The sequence below is a fragment of the Siphateles boraxobius genome, unplaced genomic scaffold (assembly GCF_051911475.1).
Source record: "Siphateles boraxobius isolate OS27281-9 unplaced genomic scaffold, OSU_SipBor_1 80, whole genome shotgun sequence".
NCBI classification, from domain to species: Eukaryota; Metazoa; Chordata; class Actinopteri; order Cypriniformes; family Leuciscidae; genus Siphateles; species Siphateles boraxobius.
Genome location: NW_027509209.1, coordinates 43,315 through 67,352, shown reverse-complemented (window position 1 = coordinate 67,352; position 24,038 = coordinate 43,315). Strand labels below are relative to the sequence as shown.

Below are 24,038 nucleotides of genomic sequence, written 5' to 3'. Positions count from 1 at the left end.
ATGCAATATAAGATCCATAACTATGTTACCTTGCATAATGAACCGTTATGTATTTATTAGCTTAGAATGAGGCATTTATATCTCCATAACCGCGGGCGCCCCCTTCTATGGAGGTCGACATATTGTGTGGTCATGTTTCTAGCGTAGCCGACAGCGAACACACAGCGCTACAGAGCGCGTTTCCTCACTACCTTGAAAAACAAGTCTTCAGTGGTGTATAAAGACCTTACTTAATGAACCGTTATATTTGTATTACCTAAGAATGAGCAGTTTCTGTCTACACACACCGCGGGTTCCCGATCATTGAAATGCCCCAACATGTTTCTACGGTGGCCCTAAACGGACAAACGCGTTTCGTTACTATGTTGCTTTTCGTGCGAGGAAGCAAGCTTAGTTCAGTGAATAAAACACTGACACAATGATGAACAAGTAACAATAATATTCGCAATAACATATAATTTTACTGAAGAATTAAGTAAATATAATTTCTTAATTTATCCTTGTAAAGAAACCTCATTGATGAACTGGCTACTCTCTGCTGTCTCAGACGATGACATCACTTCCTGTCGGCCACATAACTTTTGTTGGTTGCAATTCGTATCCTCACCACTAGATGCCGCTAAAAATCACACACTGCACCTTTAAAATGAAGTAAATAAACTTCATGCATAATTGAAAAAATTATGTTAAGTGGAATTGTCAAGTTCACGTAACTTATTTTTTTTTTTTCAACTACGGATGAGGTTATTTACTTAATTATAAGACAACGGGGTTCCTCACGTTTTTTAAGTTACAGTAAGTCAACTGATCACTTGTGTTTGATTGAATGGTTAATTCATTCATTCATACAAAAGTTTGGGGTCATTTCTGCTAGGCTACATTTATTCAATCAAAAATACAGCAAAAACAGTAATAGTGTGAAATTTCACTACAATTTAAACTGTTTTCTGTTCATATATTTATTTTAATATGTAATTTATTTCTGATGTCAAAGCTGAATTTTCAGCATCATCTTCAGTCTTCAGTGTCACAAATACATTTTTAGGATTCTTTGATGAAAAAAACACCGTATTTGAAATATATATATTTTTGGGTAACAATTTAAAAGTCTTGAGTTACTTTAATGAGTTACATGTTTATACATATACACACACACACACACACACACACAAACACACACACACACACACACACACACACACACACACACACACACACACACACACACACACACACACTGCCCCTATCCCTAAACCTACCCATCACACACACACACACACACACACACACACACACACACACACACACACACACACACACACACACACACACACACACACACACACACACACACACACACACACTGCCCCTATCCCTAAACCTACCCATCACACACACACACACACACACACACACACACATGTTTGTTTTTGTGATTTGTGAGGACATTCCATAGACGTAATGGTTTTTATACTGGACAAACTATCCCTAAACCTACCCATCACACACACACACACACACACACACACACACACACACACACACACACACACACACACACACACACACACACACACACACACACACACACACACTGCCCCTATCCCTAAACCTACCCATCACACACACACACACACACACACACACACACACACACACACACACACACACACACACACACACACACACACACTGCCCCTTCCCTATACCTACCCATCACACACACACACACACACACTGCCCCTTCCCTAAACCTACCCATCACACACACACACACACACACACACACACACACACACACACACACACACACACACACACACACACACACACACACACACACACACACACACACACACACACACACACACACACACACACTGCCCCATCCCTAAACCTACCCATCACACACACACACACACACACACACACACACACACACACACACACACACACACACACACACACACACACACACACACACACACACACACACACTGCCCCTATCCCTAAACCTACCCATCACACCCACACACACACACACACACACACACACACACATATTCATCTTGAAATAGATTGGACATTAAGACATGAAGAGCTGTATAACAATTATTTACATTACAATCTTTGCTACACATTTAAAAATGAATAACATGCAAGTGTGCCACACACATGAGTGAATAATGATAGACTATTAATTTGTGAGTAAACTGTTTTATGTGTGCACAGTCATGAGCATATATTATGTGTTAGTCCACATGGACTAATTGGTTTGCGTGTGTGCATTGAGACTGCCAAGCGTTAAAGCAGACTGGATGTGTAAGGAGTGTGTGGATCTGCTTATCTCATGACCCTCTCTGGGAAGACGGTTTCACACAGCCACTGAAGCAGGAAATGTGCTGTAACAGAGAACAGTGATTGCAGCTTGTATCCGGATTGTACCTGAATGCAACTTTCTGAAGGCATATATCAGTTCAGTGTAAGTCGAGTTTGAGCCTATGAAACAGTACAATCAGGCCACCCTTCTCTTAGATGAGAACTATACGTGGATTTGAATAATTCATGAGAGCGGTATGCCTGAGTAACTCCTTATTACCTTGTAAGAGCAGGTAAATTATTCATAAAATGAACATCTTGGATTATATTTCACAAAAAGATGAAATAAGGTTTGCGATTTAGTGTCCTGTGAAATAGATTTCAGGTTAGGATGTACCCGTCGTGCTCATCGATATTCTTATCAGCTCGGAGCAGCTTCTTACTCTATGATGATAAGAAAATAAATGGAGCCGCAGAAATTCTGGAGCATCACTTTTGTTCATTCACGTACAGAGATTCTCAATCTTTCTTTTCAGAAGGGGTGTCTTTATCATAACCAGTGGCTTTTGGGGACTGAGGTAATTACTCGTCTTTTAGGGAGAGTTGGAGAGGATGCACCCTACAGAAAGATTGAATTGTATTGAATTCTTGGTCACACTTTATATTAGGGTACAATTCTCACTAAAAATTAACTATTAACTATGGCTTTTGCCTCAATAAACTCCTAATTACTGCTTATTAATAGTTTAGTAAGTAGTTGTTTAGTTTAGGTATTGGGTATAGGATTAAAGGAATGTAGAATATGGTAATGCAGAATAAGGCATTAATATGTGCTTTATAAGTACTAATAAACAGCCAATATCCTAGTAATATGAATGCTAATACGCAACTAGTTAATAGTGAGAAGTGGACCCTAAACTAAAGTGTTACCGAATTCTTTAGTGCCTGACACTTTTGATCTCAATGGTACTTTTGTGACAGCCTACTCGACCCAATTAAGTAATCAAGAAAAGTGTAAATTGTATAATTTTGAATCTATTTGTGTCTTAAATTTTTTGCACCACTGTTTTCATTGCTGGACCGAGGCCAATGAGATTTACGTAGTGATTTGGATGTGTAGCCTACATTTTATAATTTCTTTTAAATGGAATGTTTATTGGGTTTTAACTGAAAATAACATACAAATGAACACATATCTACATTATGTATAAAAAATAAGCAAACAGTGACATGTTTAACAGCCGCTCACATAGAAGAGAGAATGTGAGAACAAAACAGTGAGGAATTAACTATTTTATTTCATTATATTGTAATTAAAGGGATAGTTCACCCAAAAAGGAAAATTCTGTCATCATTTACTCACCCTCAAGTTGTTCCAAACCAGTATGACTTTCTTTCTTTCTATCTAAAGAATAAACTTTAAAGAATGTCTAAAAACCAAACAGTTAACTATAACCATTGGCTTCCATAGTATTTCTTTATCTTTTTCTTTTTTATACATACAATGGAAGTCAATGGGGCTCATCAAAAGTTTGGTTTCAGATATTCTTCTAAATATTTTCTTTTGTGTTCAGCAGAAGAAAGAAAGTCATACAGGTTTGGAACAACTTGAGGATGAGTAAATGATTGCAGAATTTAAATTTTTTTGGTGAACTATTCCTTTAATAAGAAAAAAATAAGAAAGAATTGTGCAGCTCTATTTGGCTGATTTTGATAGAACTGTGCATTTAGTCAGTCACTGATTTGTCTTGGATGTTTCTCATTAACCTTCCCATCAAACCTTATGTGTTTTAAGGGGCATTTACCATTAAGTTTTATTTGCATGATGTTCATTAGTAGTACTACACATGGAGAACCCCACAGGAGTTTCTGCATTCGCTATGAAAGAATGATGTCACACACTAATGAACATCTATTTGATTAGTAAATGATAGTATCTGTTGCAGATAGTGAATGTATAATTAATTAGGTCATGATGATGCTAATCTTGAAGGTAATTGCTGGGATTTCCATGCTAATTTAGGTAGTAATCATATTCAAACCTAATCAGTATGAACAGATTGAAGAAATGATTCACATAAAAATGAACAATTTGTCATTATTTACTCAAGCTTATGCCATTCCAATCTCCTATGATTGTAAAAACATTCCACCTTAAAAATGAAAAATGTCATTATTTACGCACGCTCATGTAATTCCTAACCTGTATGGTTTGGTTTCTTTGTTGGAGAAGTTTTGAAGAATGTACTTTTGTCAGTTTTCACTATCCTGTCTCAAAATCATGAGCACTATGAAAGTTACTTAAGGAGTTTTGTTCCAGTAATGCATAAACTAAAAGTTGATGGAAGTGTCAGCTAATTTACCAGTTTGAATTTGATGAATCTGCATACTGCAACTGCTAAACAATTCCTAGTTGTACAATGTCACTTGTATTCATCAGTATGCCATGTGATGGTACCAATTAAGTAGTCGTGCGGCTTGCTGAGGGTTTCTGATTGACAACGAAGCTGTGATCACTAGTCATTTTTTGTGCCATTTGACAGGCATCTCTGTGGGACGTACGTTAATGGTTGAATAAAAGTTTTATGTGCTTGTCTGCTGTCTTCTGCTCTTGGTCATGACACCTCATCTTGGTTCGCAGCCAAGTATTGCTGTCTTTTAGACCTCTAATTAAGTTTGATGAAGCACTGCGGCATCCCATTATACTTCAAGTCTCATGCTTTAACCATCTTTTTCCCATCAGGCTGATATGAAAGTTATGATTTAACTTTTGTTTTTAGAGTGCCTGCCAATATCTGTCTTCTTTGAAACTGACTGCATTCTAATTTGCAAACTATCTGTATGTTATAATATGCAAGATAAGGATCATCGTGTCTCAAATCATAGTAAGTTAAAAAAATAGAATGTCAAAACTGACAAGGATCACTAATTAAACTGAAGTTTCGAAACATGTATTCAAGCCAGCAGTCATATATCCCCCTGTAGCCAAGACTGGTTCCCACTGAAGATAAGCAGGGCTGAGGCAGGTCAGTGTCTGGATAGCAGACTCCTGGGAAAACCAGGTTTCTGCTGGAAGAGGCGTTAGTGAGGCCAGCAGGGGGCGCTCACCCTGTGCTCTGTGTGGGTCCTGACGCCCCAGTGTAGTGACGGGGACACTATACTGTCAAAGAGCACCGTCCTTCGGATGAGACGTTAAACTGAGGTCCTGACTCTCTGTGGTCATTAAAAATCCCAGGATGTCCTTCGGAAAAGAGTAGGGGTGTAACCCCGGTGTCCTGGCCACATTTGCCCCTTGGCCTCTGTCCATCATGGCCTCCTAATCATCCATGTATACTGATTGGCTTCATCACTGTCTCCAGAGCTCCCGGAAGTTAACAAAGAGGAGGAAAATCCGGCAAACAGCTTTCCACTATGGAGAGACGACTGCTTGGGCTGATTGTATCCTTGGTCATAGTGTATTATATAGTTTGTCTACACCACTTTAGGTAAACAATAACGGATGAGAATGAAGCGAGGATGCGGCTTGAAAATAATGTTTTAATTCACTGCACGCGGTGAAGGAGCATCGCAAGTCACTTCAGGAGGAGGCGTTTGAACTCCACGTTTTTCCGCGAGCTGCCATGCTAGTGCAAACCGTCAACAATCATTAGTCCTCATCGCATAATGCACAGCGCAGCTGACTACCGCAGCTGGTTTAGTCCAAAAATGCGCAGTTCTTTGGCAGTTGGGTCTGTTCGAGGTCGGATCATGTTCTCACCACAAACGAACTGCTCCGGAGTTTGTTTGAAAGCGTACCGAGACCACCTCGTCGAGGAGTTACGGTACGCTTGTTTGGTCCACTTTTGGTGCGCACCCGAGTGCGATTGCTGCTTTCACACCCGCCCAAACGAAGCGGGTTTGGAACGACATGAGGGTGAGTAATGGAAGAAAATGTTTAGATTTGGAAGAGATGAGTTTTCAGCTGCTACTTGAAAATTTGTCAGGAGTTCGGCTGTCCAAATAGGATTGGGAAGATCATTTCCAGCAAGGAAAAGTAAACAAAAATGTTCTTGACAATGATTTTGTGCGTCTCTGTGATGTTACCATGAGGCGCTGATCAGTTACCGACTGCAGGTTCCTGGAGGGCATGTAAACTCGTAAGAGCGAAAGGAGGCAAGAAGGGGGCAGAGCTCATGGCCGTCTTGTAGGCAAGCCCCAATGTCTTGAACTTGATGTGAAGCCAGTGCAAAGAGATAAACTGCGGTGTGACATGGGCTCTTTTAGGTTTGTTGAAGACCAGCGTTCTGAATCAATTGAAGAGGTTTGATTGCACATGTTGGAAATCTAGCCAGGTGGGCATTGCATTTGCCCAGACAAGGACCTGTACGAGAAGTTGCTCAGTAATTCTTCCCTGATGCTCTGCAGGGCAAACCTGCATGATTGGTGGTCTTTAAAGGTCAGCTGGTCATCAAAAATCACCCCAAGATTCCTGGCCGAACTCGATTAGATCATTGTTGCTGAACTACTGCTGTGAAATGTTGAAAAGTGACAGGAAACACAAGAAGCTCTGCCTTTGCTGAGTTGCAGGTGATGTTCTTTTATCCATGCCAAGATGTCCGCCAGGCAGTCGGTGATTCATTGAGCTACTGTGGGGTCGTCTTGTTGAAGTGGAAAGTAGAGTTGTGTTTCATCACTATAGCAATGGTAGGATAAACCATGTGCCTATATAATGGGTCCCAGTCATGTAGTGTAAATGGAGAAGTGGAGGGGCTCAAGAACTGATCCCTAATATTACAAATAAACCATAGCGCTATGGAAGATGGTTAAGATTTTCTTTTGTCTTTCATTCACTTGTCACTTATAACTATTTACAATTTTTAACTGTATGGAATAATAAATCTGTTTTTTGGCAACCAAATTGGCAACCAGTGACTGATTTAAAACATGAGTACCAAACTCAACTTCTTCATTGTTTGCAAATTGATTGGCACTTTTTCTCTAGAAGAACTACAAAATGGTAGAGAGAAGCTTGTATATTTCAAGAAACATATTTGAAAGCATCCGCTCTGCTTGAGTTATGACCCTGTGAGTGTGAATGGAGACAGTGGGTATTTGTGTGCTGCGGCATATGAAGGATGATTTATTTCGTGACTACAGCTCTGTACTGAGTGAAGTGACCATTGAGTTCTGGCAGCGTGGTTGGATCTCACAATGGATCTCTGCTACCCAGTTTGCCAACTGAACACAGGCCATGTTGTATTCTGCTTTCTGAAATGTGGGAGTGGGATTTTGGGAGGGAATGGTCAGGTTTCTTTTGTCGGAAGTGAGATATGCTCTATTGTGCAGTGTTTAAAGTCAGTACGAGGTGAAAATTGACCTATTTTTGTGGTATTGGATAATGCTATTTGGTCATTGTGTTAGCTACCTCTAATTCATGCTGGCTCCTTTCTAGTATGCGACGTCCACTTGTGCCATTCAAATCAGCATCCAATAGATAAAAGTATGTCCTGTCTTACGTAAAATAAGTCAAATTACAGTAAAATGAGTCACAAAGGTCAGTATGATTTTGATTCTTTTAAAGGGTTAATCTCTTGAGTCTGTTAAAAACTATTGGTTGTATTCTGGTATAATCTCAGTGTGAGGTGCTTATGAAAATATTAAAGACTTCAAAATAACATTTTTGCATTTATGTAAAATATTTTTCTCACTGAAGTTTTATGAATATTTTGGGTTTCACCCGGGTAGTCTTACCTGAACCTTACCTAACTGAAATTTTTCTAACAGTGTTATTTATTTTCTTTATGATTGGTATCTCACAATAAAGAGCCTCTTGACCTTCTCATGTCCTTGAAAGATGTTACCTGATTTAGAAAAGACAGTATCAGCACAAAAGTCAATCTATCTCAAGTTTGTTTACTTGTAATCAACATGCTAGATGCAGGACATTTAAACCTGACCTTTAACCTGCAAAAAGTGAGGTGTTTTTGCATTTGCATCTAATTTTAAACCTAACTGTATCATCAGGTGGTAATACAGAGTTTAACAGGTTAATTATAAAGCCAATGATGAGATTTGGGGTCAGTTCAGATAGAAACAGCTCAGTTTTGTTTCTATCCGGGCAACATTTATCTGTGCAAATGCGAATAGAGTGATCTCTTTCCTTTGGGACATGACCTAGTTCTCATTAAACTATTGTTTATTTAACACCATTAGATCTATCTTCTCGATTGTGTGTGTTTCAGTCGAGCACCTGTGAGAAGTATGACAGGACGATAACAGAGACTTTTGATGATTCTCTGTCACATGTGTCAAACTCTGCACCTGTCCAAAACACCTGTGTGCAGTTTCTTGGGCTGTGTCCGAAATCGCCCCCATACCTTTAATAGGGCACTATTTGAGGGGACAGCTATTTGTAGTTGTGTAGTGGACGTTATCGAGTGCACACATTCAATCCCACAATGCACTGTGATAGCGAGGTTTATGCTTAGTTTTTCCGGGTTAGTTGTGGTTTGGTAAGCTATATATAACTTGATGTTCATTAAAATGTAATTAATCAAGTTTCATGTTGGCTGTACAGCAGTCAGCTGGTGCTCAAACCATGTTTGATCAAATAAGGAGCATAGTTCCAAAACTGTTTGAAAGTTTTTTTATTTTATTTCTCAGTGTAACACTGACATTGCTTTTCCATACAATGGGAGTTCAGTCACCAACATATTTGGGTAAAAAAGGGAAAAAAATAGCACAAAAAGCATTTAAGAACCACACATGTTGTCCATATAATTCTTGCCCTTTGCTTTAGCTCCTATTTTCAGTGAAAATGAAAACACAGATATCTAGCTTGTCATCTTATAAAGCTATCTTGTAATGAGGACTTTTAATATAGTTCATAGCTGGACTACTACTTTTATGACATGTTGGCAGTAAGTCACCATTGTTCAATAAAATATTGAGCTTATCAATACAAATATTCACAATAATTCCTCAGATTAATAGTTCATTATAATTGGTGCATTGCGGACGTTTTTAGTGTAGAATCTATAACGATGTGCAAGGTGTACATACACTACCGTTCAAAAGTGAAATTGATCAAAAGTGACTGAAAAGACTTTTATGTTGCAAAAGTAAATAATTTTTAACTTACAAAATACATGTTTCTTGAGCATCAAATCAGCATATGATTTCTCAAGGATCATGTGACACTGAAGACTGGAGTAATGATGCTGAAAATTCATCACAGGAATAAATACCATTTTAAATATATTCAAATAGAAAAGAGTTATTTTAAATTGTAATAATATTTTACAATGTTACAGTTTCTATTGTATTTTTGATCAAATAAATGCAGCCTTGGTGAGCATAAGAGGATTTAAAAATCTTTCCGACCCCAAACTTCTGACCGGTAGTTTATATCAGCTCATCGACTACACAACACGGCTCATTCATTCAGATTTCAGTGATTTTTCAGAGTCTGAACTATCCGTTTCAAAGAGACTCAGATCATTGTAATCTGTTCAGCTGCTGTGTGTGGCAGAATGTTCTGTCGAGAACGACTGATTTGATGTTCCAGGTTGAGAGAGTGTCTCATCCCAGACTTTTCAATGTGGGAATCAAAGTCGTGGACGCTTTACCTCATGGTGACTAAACCCTTGAGTAAAACCCCTCTGTGAGACCAATCCCAAACCCCAAGCACAGCGAGAGTATTAGATGAAAGAACTTCCCTTCCTTTGAGAAAGAATTCACTTTTGTGCTCTTCCTAATCCCTCTTCGAATTAGTTAAATGAAGCATGGGCTCTCTGATACATATAGCAAAGCGGGGCCAGCCGGGGTTACGGAGACCCCACAGGGAGTCTGTTCTTGGTGAAAAATAACTTGTAAAACTCTCAAGAAATTGTGTTTAGGGCTGATTTCTAGAAGCAGAACTCGGCCATTAGATCCTTAATTGCATCTGTTGCAGATTACACTTACACTATAGCATCTGCTTACAGACAGGGGAAATTAATACAATAGAGGGGAATCCATACAGAGCAGGAAAAAATGGCATTACGATGTGGTTTGTAGTTTGTGCTTATCTAAAGCTGAGGACACCGAACGAATGTAATAATGAATGTAATTTGATACTTACAACTGATCATGCACAAACGAGACAGTTGCGTTCAGTCGGTGTTCACAGTTGGTGTTTAAAATGAATGCAAGAATGCATTAAATTGACCAAAAGTGACAGTAAAGACTTTTACAAAAACATTCTATTTTTCAAAAAACTCCTGAAAGAAAATGATCACAGTTTCCACAAACATATGAAGCAGCGCAACTGTTTTTTTTTAATGTCGATAATAATAAGATAATAATGATTTTTTTTCTTGAGCATCAAATCAACATATTAGATTTTTTTTTTAAGAAGTAATGATGTTTTTTTTAAGAAGTAATGATGCTGAAAATTCAACTTTAAATCACAGAAATAAATTGCACTTTAAATTATATTTAATTAGAAAACAGTTATTTAAAATCTTTTATTCTTTTACAATATTACTATTTTTACTTTATTTATTTATTATGAAGAAAACTGTATTTATAATATTGGCCATATTTAATCATGTCCTCTGACCCATTTCTCAGAAAATATTGATATTAATTCCATTTAAATTTGATTACTTAATCAGCATATCACGTATTTAATTTATTTAATTTTAATCAATTGACATCCTCAATAAAAAAAAACTGTCAATGCAAATCTATAGAAGCAGAATCCACAGAGAGATCACCTGTCAGCGAGCTTATAGATACTACTGTAGATATAAAGCTGTATCCCAGCTCAGTTTTGTTTCTATCCGGGCAACATTTATCTGTGCAAATGCGAATAGAGTGATCTCTTTCCTTTGGGACATGACCTAGTTCTCATTATTTTGTTTATTTAACACCATTAGATCTCTCTTCTCGATTGTGTGTGTTTCAGTCAAGCACCTGTGAGAAGTATGACAGGACGATAACAGAGACTTTTCATGATTCTCTGTCACATGTGTCAAACTCCGCACCTGTCCAAAACACCTGTGTGCAGTTTCTTGGGCTGTGTCCGAAATCGCCCCCATAACTTTAATAGGGCACTATTTAAGGGGACAGCTATTTGTAGTGGACGTTATCGAGTGCACACATTCAATCCCACAATGCACTGCGATAGCGAGGTTTATGCTTAGTTTTTCCGGATTAATTGTGGTTTGGTATAACTTGATGTTCATTAAAATGAAATTAAACCAAGTTTCTCGTTGGCTGTACAGCAGTCGGCTGGTGCTCAAACCATGTTTGATCAAATAAGGAGCATCACCTTGAAGTCAACATTATATAACAGTGTTCGCAATCGCAAGTCATTACACATTTCACGCATTAAATAGGAAGATATGCAAAAATATGCAGGGTGGGATATGATTTCATACATCAGGAGTTCTTTGGTTTGTGAAAAGTGACAGGTGGTTGCACAGGAAGTGTCCTTTTGTTGCATTGCCAATTTAAAAATGTCTCGTATTTAAAATAGAACGCATATTTACTTGGACAGTTGGAAATAAAACCGTAAAAACATGACATTTAAAACAAAAAGTGATTTAAATATATTTAAAATGTAGAAACACTTTTATAGTTTTTAAAAATCTAAAATCCTATATTTTTTTAGATCATGGTGTAGCAACTTCAGGTATTCCATGTACCGCTGCATATTTTTTGTTCGAGAGCCACTGCATTAGAGAATATATGATAAAAATAGTGTCTCTGTTTGTTAAACTAGCAGGGGTCTTATTTCAACAGGCGAGCTGATGCCTTGAATGGGAATGAAATGAGCTCTTGATGTATATTCACCCCTTGAGGAGAGTCTGTATAGGTCATCCCTGATCTGTATTGATCTGGACTGGAGTAATTTGGGAGAAAATGATGTTTGATAGGGCTTTCAGAGTTAGTGTGTGGAGTGTAGACCCGATGAGGAGATGCTTGAAGATGCAAGTGAGAAAAAGAAAATCAATCTTTAACAATTCTTTCTTTTATACCAGGGCAACTCAGTGTAGCTCCGTGAATAAGGTGTGTAGCGTTTTACTTCACTCTTTCAAAGGGTCTGTCAGAAAAGATTACCGGACAGACACCACTTTTGTCGGATTGACTTCGAAGCTTTTTTCCTTCTGTTGTTTCGGTGGAGTTTGTCTGAGTCTTTGTTGTGAAATGAAGTCTATTGATCTGACAAAGACAACCGTTTGAGTTAACCATCATTTGATCCAAGACATTTGAAAATTAGAGCTTAGAAAGAGGTTGAAGTGGGTCTGAAGAATTAGTTTGGTCATGCATGTAAATCTATCAATAGCCTATATAAAACTTGTTGTGATTTGCCAAATTATTCTTTTTTATTAAATTTATATAATAATTGTGTAATTTAATTAGTTACATTGACTAAAATAAGTTTATATGACGTATAAATTAATTAAAAATAATGTGTATAATTGCTACATTATTAAAAAATTGTCATTTTGTCAGTTAAATTTAGTCAGTAATTGAATATGACATGAAAGATTTGCTAAATGTAATGACATTTTTGTTAAAAATGGCTTTAACAGAAAAAAGTGTTAAAATGAACATTAGAAAATAAGTAACATTTACACAGCTTTAAAAAGTAAATTTCACATATATGGAATTAAGTTAAGTAAAATTAACAAAGAAAATGCTATAATACAATATAATACGTGCTATAATACAAACTTCTACTTCTACAAAATTTCTACTTAGGTTACGTAACAATACTATGTTTTAAAATTTTACTCAAAAAAAAATATAGCACTGAATTAGGCCATGGTTTTTAAGCATATGCTTTATATCTAAGTAAAAAAATACAATATTGTGTAGACAACATATCAACATAATCGAAGTAATGTGGTACTCACCCGAACACAGCTTTTATTTCTGTAAGCTTAAATTGAGGACTAATATAGAATTTACTTTGTTTTTTAAATTCTTGCCTGAACTAACTTATTCAGGTAGAAATTACATTTGTTTTTGCTGTAGTGTTTACTTCACCACAGAATGATTTTTATGCATTACGGTAGTTGAACCCATTAATAGATCTCATGTCTTCATTTGAAATTCTCTATCCTCCGATTATCCTCTTCTGATTTATCAGATGGTTAAAAATATTAGTGATGATCATGCATGGCTCTAAAATAAATTCTAGTCGTATCTCAGATGGAAATCTAATTTTATTTCCTTTTTCTGAGCAACTGTGGACCCACGAATGCAGGATGATAGATCCATTTCTTCACATCTCAATTTGTTCCAAAGATTAATAAGCCTGCATGGAAACAGGTTTCAGAAACCTTTTGATAAATTCCTCTCTTACCAGCCTCTATCTTCCTGCAGACTATCTTATAATTTTGATCTGAAGTTGTTTACTCCTCCTCACACACCTTTGTTATCTTTTTTTTTATCAGACTTGAGTGCTACAATCCTCCCAATTACCTGATTCACAGGCGCTCCAAAATATTTAAAAAAATCATCGCTGGCTCTTGTGAAGTTGGTAGAACTATTTTTTTTCTGACTCTGGAATAATTCTGTTCATATCTTCAGTTAGAGCTGCCTTGTTTCAGTGCTTGTAACGGTAGCGGGCTCAAGAGAGGCAGGACATTATGGGATGTAGTCTGTGGCTCTGCCGGTGGTAAATGTTTAGTTAGTCAGTAATGTAGAGTTTGCTTCATCCTTGGCTATTGGACTGTGAAATACATTATAAAACATTGGCCTTTATATATAGTGTTTCTTGAGTAAAGAAAACACTGGACTTATTCAAAGAGCCGGTTCTTTATTTACTCTTGCATTGCAAACAAGCAGAAGGGGGCGGAGTTATGAGGTTTGACTGACAGTTTGAGGATCCAATGTGTTTTATGGCCCAGGAGTGCAACAAAACAGGACTCTTCTGTAACAGAAGCCAGGTTCCATTGTGCCTTAACATCTATTTTTCTGTTTGCATTAGTAGATAAATAGTTTACTTTTTTGTTTTTCTCCCCGGTTTGTCCTCATCACGTCTCTGTCCTTGAGAAGAACAGTAACAGAGTTCAACAAATACAATATGTATTCTTCCATTGTTCAGTGAACACTGTGAGTCTACAAACACAAAAGCTGCTTCATAGTCTGAACATATCGGCTTCCTAGAGGACTGGAGTGACCAATCATTACATTTCAAACGTCATCCATCATTCTGAGCATTTATTGTGCAGACGCTTTGCAGCAGACAGTCTGGTTGCATTTATATGTTTTGAAGGTAAAGCAGGTATATGTGAAGGACAGTAAAGCATATATGAGCTTAATATAATTTTCTTTTTGTCCTTGTCACTCTTTCTCCTCCATAATGAAAGGGAGCTCCTAACAGGAACTATAAAGCAAATTCTATTCAACTCGCGGCCGGGTAATTCGTCTTGGGGCAATGTTACATAGACCAAAAAGAGAGAAAAAAAACTACATATTTCATCTTAAATACAATAGCCTTAGAGAAAAGCCAATTGGTTTCTATTAGGGCTGCACGATGTGTCGTTTTAGCATCGATATCGCGATGTGCGCATCCACGATAGTCACATCGCAGGATGTTGCGATGTAAGTCGTACAGTATACAGTTGATCCGTGATTCATGATCAGTACGGGCCAGCAGCTCCCCGGCCCGTAACGCTTGCGATTCGCGGATTAATTGCAAAGTTTAACCATCATATAGTGAAAGTTTATCATTTGCATGTGTTTTTAAGTCCTGTCAGTTTGAACATCAAGCGTAAGAAGACTGGAACTTGCGCGTTGTTTTCTGTGAGCCGGGCAGATCAGTGGTCTTTCTCTTATTTCTGAGCTTGAACGAACACGAGAATTCAAAATAAAGTCAGAATGCCCTTCCTCCATTGAAAATTTTTTGGCGGCCGCCAAAGCGTATTTTTGTCCCGCCAAAGCCTTATTTGACCGGTGAGTGATGATAGATGACTGACTGCTGCGCAAAACTGAGAGAACGAGCAGAGAGAGAGAGCCCCGGTCGCGCGCGCACTCTCACCGTTTTCAAACTGTCTTGCTCTCTCTCCCTCGCGCATATTAATGAATTGAGTTGACTGAATATCTTTGAGAATACACAATGGTAAAAAGTCGGAAGACCGAAGTTTCAGGTGAAGCATTCGGATATATTTTTTTCCTGAACTACCGCTGGTTGTGAATTGTGCTAAAAAAATATTCTCTGAAATGCGTTCCACACATTCAGATAAAACACTTTCAATAAACAAAACAAAAAAAATCTATCCAGTGATGAAATGTTTTCTGTGTTGAGACCAATCTTGTGCGATGTCCTAACTTCCGGGATAATCACACAACGTGTGCCGTGGTCCGTTAATGACACCTCCAATTCGCGAACTAATGATTCATTTGAACCGATTCACTTTAATGAATGGTTAAAACAACTGATCTGTCCAACACTGAACTCAAGAGACATAACAAATCGGAAACACTTTACAATAAGGTTCCATTTATTAAACTCTAGTTAACTACATTAGTTAATAGAATCTATGCAGATTTACTCCATTACAAAATCACCCCAGTCATTCAGATGATTCATTCTTTCCAAAGAGAGCTATTCAAGTCATTGGGTGAAATTGTTTTCATATCGCAATATATATCGCAGAAAAATAAAATATCGCAATGTAATTTTTTCCCAATATCGTGCAGCCCTAGTTTCTATCTAAATGCAAATTTGTACTTGTGTGGAACTAAAGTGAGCTCATGCATGTGGGTTTTGGACCTTTCTGAGACACACAAGGCCTCAATCATGTATGACATTTCAATATTTAATCTCCAATGAATGACTGACAGGTAAATTCTTAAAGTTTCACACGGCAGAGATTTTAAATTTAAATTCGTGCTGAAATATTTGCTGCCTGCAACACTACCACTATTGTTTTGTATAAGGCTTCTTTAATATTAGCATGAAGTGATTTGATAAATTAATTTTTTGGTAACCGTTTTGCATTCATTTACTTTCAGCTCACTTATCGGTTCTTGGCTGGTTGTGAGTAGGACATTACTGAAAGAGACTATTTGTGGTTTGGTGAGTTATTAAGCTGTTAACATGTTTTATTTTAAATTTTCTTGTATTTTATTATTTTGTCTCATTATTATCTTATTTCTTATTTTATTTAAATCATGAAATTCTCTTTATTTCATATTATTTTAACTGATTTTTTTTTATTTTTTTATTTTCAATCAGTATTAAAAAATTAGCTGTTGCTGTCATTTCCGAGTGCTATAACATGGAGCTCAAAGCTTTTGCCTGCAGACTGATGTTCCTGGCAAAAGCCTGTAGTCTTTGAGACAATTAGAAAATGGCCGCAAAAGCCCTGGGGACAGAGATGTGAGATGTTTGATATCTGCTCCATCATTTAATACTGTTATCAGGAAATTGGCCATTGCTCAATTATTGGCAGAGCCTGTGAAGTGCTGAAGAGCTAATCAGGCATTACTTTTTCTCATTCTCATAAACGAGATCACAATGCTGCATTCCTTCCATTTCACGACAAAGACGGGGTAACAAACATTGCTAGTAGACACTATTTAGGGGGACTTCAGATGTCAGTCCCCCTAAAAAAATCTGTGATTCACATATGTTGAAGACAGCGGCTTCAGTAAGCTATGTGAGGTTATTGCATTATTAAAAGACATTAAAGTTTCTCATCCATCTCATTTGAGCGCTCTCCGTTCCAGTGAAATCCCAAGATAAATGCAACCAAATAGGCCATGATTACTGAAATACATCCGCTGACAAACAGATGGCATTTTAATTTGTTCATTTATTTAACAAATGATCAGTTCAGCAAGATTTGAACTTGTGACCTCTCACACTTAAAGCAAAATTATTCCACTGAGCTCCATCAGCTCATGCTCAGATTAAAGGCTGAGATCCCTAAGACTGAAATCCTTGAATCGCCTGTGGTAAATGTTCTTGAGTTAACCTCAAGTATTCAATACTTTTCTTTCATTGATTGTTGTTCACCCGAATGCAAGAATTTCACCTGTTCATGGTCTTTGTCTTGGTGTAATTATTCTGCTATAGTTGAATATTCTTCCCTGTTAAATAGATGTTTTTTGTCTTTGTGGCGACCACAAATGTGGTACTTTCGTGAGCATCCATCTGAAATAAAATGACAAATAGAAAACTCTACAGTCTCATGCATATCCTTCACAGATACTCACACTGAAAGCCACGAGAGTGCAAATCCTCATCAAATCTACCATTTTGGATTGGGTCTTAGTCTGCAGTTAATTGTGTAAAACATAATCTTTTGTCTTTTTAATGAGGACAGCTTTTTAATGTTAATGTGGAAAAAACAACAACAAAGAAGTTTTCAGTAACCTTTTCAAAATCTCAAAGCTGTTTTATTGTCGTTAATTGCAGTGTTTGGCTCTGAAATTCTACCTTGAATAGAGAAGCACATCTAATTTATCTCTACCATTGTTTTTTGCACCACTTCTGAATCTACAGAACCACAGCACTGGAAATCATATTTTACCTGAGTAAATGAGCTTGCAGGCTGAGTTAAATATGATTAAGATGAAAAATACTGTGTATCATAAATAATAATACATTATAGAATGGCATTCGGTTTTATCCTTTGCTGACTGCACACAAAAACAAACATAGCACAAACAGTGCAGTCTGACTCACAAACTAACATGATTTGATTAATTTAATATATTGAATTTTATTCATTTAATATGTATATATATATATATATATATATATATATGGATGGATGTTATAGTTACCAGTTCGAGTCAATTCAGTGAGTTGATTCAGTTTTAATCATTCACTGAATCCATTAGAGCTGAGTTAGGTTACTGGGTTACTGAATCAATATCTCACTGATCGAACAGCAAGTCTGTGCTTTTAGTAATGTCCATCTCCAATTAATTGTTTCGTGTACTTAATGTTTGTGAACCTCGAAATCAGTGTCATTACTGTCTGATTGTTTGAAAGACAATGCATAATATATATATATATATATATATATATATATATATATATATATATATATATATATATACATACACAGACATATATATATATATATATATATATATATTTACTTATACTGTATATATACATATATATATATATATATATATATTTACATTTACATTTATTCATTTAGCAGACGATTTTATCCAAAGCGACAAATGAGAATAGAAGCGGTTAAACTAACAATAGGGCAACAATATGCAAGTGCTATGACCCTTCTCAGTTTAATCTAATGCAGTACATGTAATAATTATTTTTTTATTTTTTATAAATAGAAGTGAAGAGAAAGTGTTAGTATTACTGGATCAAGTGCTATATATACATATCTTGTATATATATATATATATATATATATATATATATGTACGTATACATACAGACATTTTCGATTTCTTGTAATTTTGCCGACTTTTATTTTCAGGTATCCTCTAGTCCACTTACGATTACCTAACAAAGAGCAACATTTATTTTATTATCTCTGTTGTACGACTAAGAGGATTTCTCTGAAAAGAAGGACAAAAACATTGTTTTTTTCCTGCCCTATTTCCTTTTCCGCCTTGTCGTTAACAGTGGACCAAATGCATTATGCTTCTTTTTGTTGATAATTTCTCTTTCATCTTCCAGCATGTTGTCTCTGGAAATAACCTGTATGCGTGCTTCATTCATTGCTCGTGTGGGTGCAGCGAGCACTGGCTCATTTAGTATGCACTGTGTTCACTGGGGAGCTGGATGGGGTTTTTGAAGTGAGGGCAAGTCCCCTACATTTAAGGCCAGTTGATTGACAGTTCATTCCCTCACCGGGATCCACACGCCTGCGTTTCCTGCGTTCTCTTCAGGGCTCTGATCCCACCAATTGGACTGTCACACACTCAGGCACACGAGCACACACACATACTGCACTAACAATTAAACATGCCCTGTTGCACCGGCAGCTCTGAGGTGGATTTTACTGATCTGTTCACTACACCACCTGTAACTAACCATCTGACACCACCCAGAATATGCCAACTCTGATGAACTTGATGAATTACAGGAAGCTGGTTTGTTTATCACCATGACAGCTGGTGTGATTTTATCATCACGTAAATCTGACGAGAAGGATGTGGCAGACAGCTCGCTCCATGGGAGGTCACCAGTTTTGGGAAAGTTATTTTAATACTTGCAAAGCTAAAACTACTAATTATTTTAAGTAAGGGAGGTGGTGATGGCGCAGTGGATAAGACACATGCCTTTGGTGTGAGAGACCCGGGTTCGAATCCACTGTGAGACACCAATGTGTCCCTGAGCAAGACACTTAACCTCTAGTTGCTCCAGAGGCGTGCGACCTCTGAAATATAGCAATTGTAAGTCGCTTTGGATAAAAGCGTCAAATAAGTAAAAGTACAGATGAGTTGTCCTTTTGGAAAAAAACAATCATCTACAACATTACAAGGTACTGGACCAACAAAAAGTAGCTAATTACATTTAAGTTATTTAGAGTGACAATATATTATGTTAATACATGTTAAAGCATTTTTACAAAATAAGAAGCATCATGAAAATTGCATGTTATTTCTGTCCTGAATAAGGTCAGATGTTTGCATATAGTCCACAAGAAAAATTACCCTGTTCTTTACATAGACCTACCTTTTGATTTGTAATGCAGCATGCAGTAATATGATGCCATGGGACATGTAAACTTTTGTTCACAACTGTGTTTGTGTGGAGGGTGGGAAGACTTAATTGAACAGAACATTTGAATAATTTATTAGTCAGTGTCGGCTGCAAAGATGAAGTTTAGAGAGTTTAGACGCCCCTAGAGAGAAATGCACGTTTCATAAGGATTACATAATCAGAGAATATTTGTTTTCGAATTTGAATTGTAGATATTTCAAGCTATAGACATTTAGAATATGCCTGTGAGGCAAGCATACGCTTGTAAGAGTAGCCTATGAGTTTTGTTTAATATTTGTGATGCGCTCCAGAAAGAAGTTCACTGAGACCGAGACTGGAAGCACAACCTGATTGTTTTCTATATTTTACAAAAGCATGAGTTATTTTGTTGTTGTGAGTGTACACAAGTATATTTACAATTTCGAATGATATTACTCTTATCTGTATGACCAAAAATGATGTTCTTTTTGCTGTTATCAGGAAAAAATGCCAGTGATCTCCGCATGAACATATAATGTTCGTAGCCCACAATTATCTAACATTAGAGCGAGCAGCCATGTAAAATGGCTAGCATGCTACATGTTTCAAATGAGAAGCCATATTTGATGTCAGTGAATGATAGACAAACATTTGGATTTCCTGCCCGACATATTGTAATTACCACATGGACCAGCTGTGTTAACGAACTGTCTGTATATATTTATATTAACTACCCTCATATCATTTTTGAGAAGCATAAGCTAAATATTTTGCTAAAAAAGTATGTTATATTTACAAAATATCATCAAATGTGACACATTTATTTAATGTATTTTTAACATAAGTTGTAAGTAATTTTTGTTTTACTTAAATTAGTTTTAGTTTTTAAAAAATAATTTTTAAAAATTTTTTCAGTAAGTATTTTGAGTACTTTTTTACCGCTGACATTAAGAATGATTTTTAAAGTGTAGTTAAGGTTAGTGGTGTTCTTCTACGTATTTACTTTCCAACAAAACTGCATTCTTTTCTGTACATAAAATTGGATTGTTCTATTTAAATACGCTTTCAAAAAAAAAAAAGTGTTAATTGACTGGAAACATTTAAACATGTTGCGGTTGTATATGAATTGAGTGATTTTATGCTTACAGACTCTGTGAAAGTGTGTCCTCATCTGCACCTGAATATTTTACTTTTAACAGTGTGTTATCCTTATGGCGAGATACATATTGTGCCCTCAAAATATTCATACCTTTCACTTTGTTTACATTTTCTGCGTTACTTTATTTTTTTAATGGATTAATTGAATTGTCTGCACTTGCACAATGCGAAACAAAAGGGAATACAATTGTGTATAGTTGCAAAATAAATCAACTTCTAAAGAAAGGATAACACACTTCTATATCTTTTGTTCTTGGCAATTGGCATTCAATCAAATTCTATGGCAGAAATGATTCTGTCGATTGGTAAAAGTTGTGAGAGGAAAAGCAGGATCAGGAAATGTGTGAGTCGGACTCAAACCCAGTCGCCTGATTAATCTGTCGCTAACTGCCGTGCCACAACTCCGACCTGGATCGTTATGGATAGCCATCTTGATACCTTAAACCAATTATTCTCCAAGGTTGTTGAGATTAATGCTTGGATTAATTAAAGCATTCAATATGAAGCTCAGTTATATGTGTACTAACCTTAACAATTTAACTGGTTCTATAATTTGCAGTTTACATGTGTCCATGTTGGGCAGGACTTGATTTTGTCCATGTGGAATTGATTGGATGGTTGTTTTTTAGCTATTGGTCTCATGACATGTTGTCTTGCCCTTGACCAGTAAACACCATCAGAGAAGAGAAGCCTCTGCTATAGTGAGAGGCAGTACATACTTACAGTGCAGTTTCTCTGGATCTGTGTGATATGAGACTGACTCCTGGGTTTCCATTCACAGAGAACTTCTCCTCACGCTGGCCCTCGGACAGGTCTTATCACTGCTCATCTGTGGGATTGGCCTGACCAGCAAATACCTGGCGGATGATTACCACGCCAACACCCCTGTGTTCCAGAGCTTTCTCAACTACATCCTGCTGTTCCTGGTCTACACTACCACGCTTGCAGTCAGGCAAGGTAAGGGGCGGCTCCTCGCTGGTTTCTGTGCAGTTTAATACAAATACTGTCAAATGGAAACATAACGTGAGGTTATCTGTATGACAAGGCAATGATAAGACCATGGGAACATACATGTTTTATTAAAGACTGTCAGAAAAAGGTTATTTTAAGTTTTTTTCATTAAATTTCTCTCTGACATCTTCTGGGACTCTTGCTGAAACTTTCAAAACTAATAGCCTGTTTCTACACAAAAATCAGTTAGTCAGGCTGTTTTTTTAAAGGATAAACCCAGCAAACACAGAACGTTCCCCTAACGTTTCCGAATGGTCCCATGAGGTTATTTTTTTGGGAACCAAACAAGAACGTTATAGGAACGTTCCATGTAGGTTATTTTTAGGTTCCATTTTTATAACGTAAGGAAAACGTTCCGGGAACGTTCCCCTAACGTTAAGGGAAAGTTCTAGGAACGTTCTGGGAACCAAAAACTAACGTTCCCAGAACGTTCCCAGAACCTAAATTTGTTTGCTGGGAAGGTCCTGCCTTTAATTCTTATTTTTTATATAAGTTATATTTATTTTATGTTTTATAATATTTGTCTTTCTCTAAGTTATTTAAAATAATATAATGATTTTGATTATGTGGAATAAAAAGATAAATTCATTATATTCTACTTTTGTAAATTTTTTCCCTGAAGTAAACATAGAATATCAGCTTGTATTTATTTGTAAATAAAAGTAAAATGATTTACATATAAATTGTATGTAAAATGTCAAATTTGTATAGACTGTACTAAGTAAGGCGCCGTTTACACGATGGCGTTTCCAACAAAAAATGGAAAACTTTATCCGTTTTGGACATTCATTTACAGAACAATGGCGTTTTGGGGGCCTGAAATTCGCTTGGGCCGTGTCCGAATCTGGGGAAAATGATTGGCGTGGCCAACGCATGGTTTAAAAGGGATGTCCCTATTCTCTTAATGAGTAATGGGTGTGTTTTGGGCGTAACATGCAAAAAAACAATCAGAGTGTAATTTCCGCTATGGCGGATTCACTATTTAGATGGCGCAATTTGCAAACGGAAAGACTGAACCCTTCTCCAGAGTGTAAACGGACCATCTACGAGGCAAGCCGGTTTCCACCATATCTTTATATACACAATATTAATCTTTGTGATTAATACACATTACTAACACGCTCTTTAAATATAAAAAATACTGAGCCATTGACTTTAGACCAGGTAACCTCGTTTTCAGACCAGCACGCCCATGGGTGCACAAATAGGCGCAAATGCATTTGCTATTTAAACAACGTGACGCAGGACGTGAAAATGATAACTGCGTCGGGCTGAAACTAGCAAAAAACACTGCGCCGGGTGTATGATAGGGCTCCAAGTTCTTGAAATCAATACCGTTATCGTCTCAGTGTAATCTGCAAAAACACAAATTTGTGAAAACTGTGACGTCATGCTCATGCGTATTATGTGTTCAATCTATAGGCGTGTAGTGTTTCTTTACAAAGTGACATCGCCAACTACTGGCCTGGCAGCAGAATACAGTTTTTCTTCATTACCTTGAACGGGGATCGTTTTGACAACATTGACGTCTGTACGTCTTGTGTAAATGTACCCTGAATGTGGGTATTTTTTTAATAGTACTAAATGAAACATGTAGGGGTGCATAATAAGCCTTGTCTTAATGCAGATGAGGTAATTATATGTTTCAAATCTCTAAACATTTAATGTATAGAAATCTCTAGACGGCAAGTCAGGTTAAAGGTGTCAAGCTCAAGTTTTATTCCTTAATTGTTTTTATGTTCAGCCTCTCGTCCACACAGAAAGCTTTGACACATGTTTTCTGGCATACTTTCAGCAGGCTAAGAATAGATATGGAAAAGAGTCACGTTCTGAGCTGAGAAATATGCCAACTCGCAGTCTATTTATAATATATCACATCTTTCATCTTTTT

At 36.9% G+C, this 24,038-nt stretch overlaps 1 protein-coding gene across 1 annotated transcript in view; it reads left to right on the top strand.

Annotated features, from left to right (window-relative positions):
• The window catches only part of LOC143730723 (solute carrier family 35 member F1-like), an 81,408-nt gene that overhangs the window by 22,217 nt on the left and 35,153 nt on the right, over window positions 1-24,038 (top strand). The window contains exon 2 of the mRNA XM_077221258.1: window positions 21,918-22,093. Within this exon, the coding sequence (XP_077077373.1) occupies window positions 21,918-22,093 (176 nt within the window). The remainder of the gene's footprint in view (window positions 1-21,917; window positions 22,094-24,038) is intronic.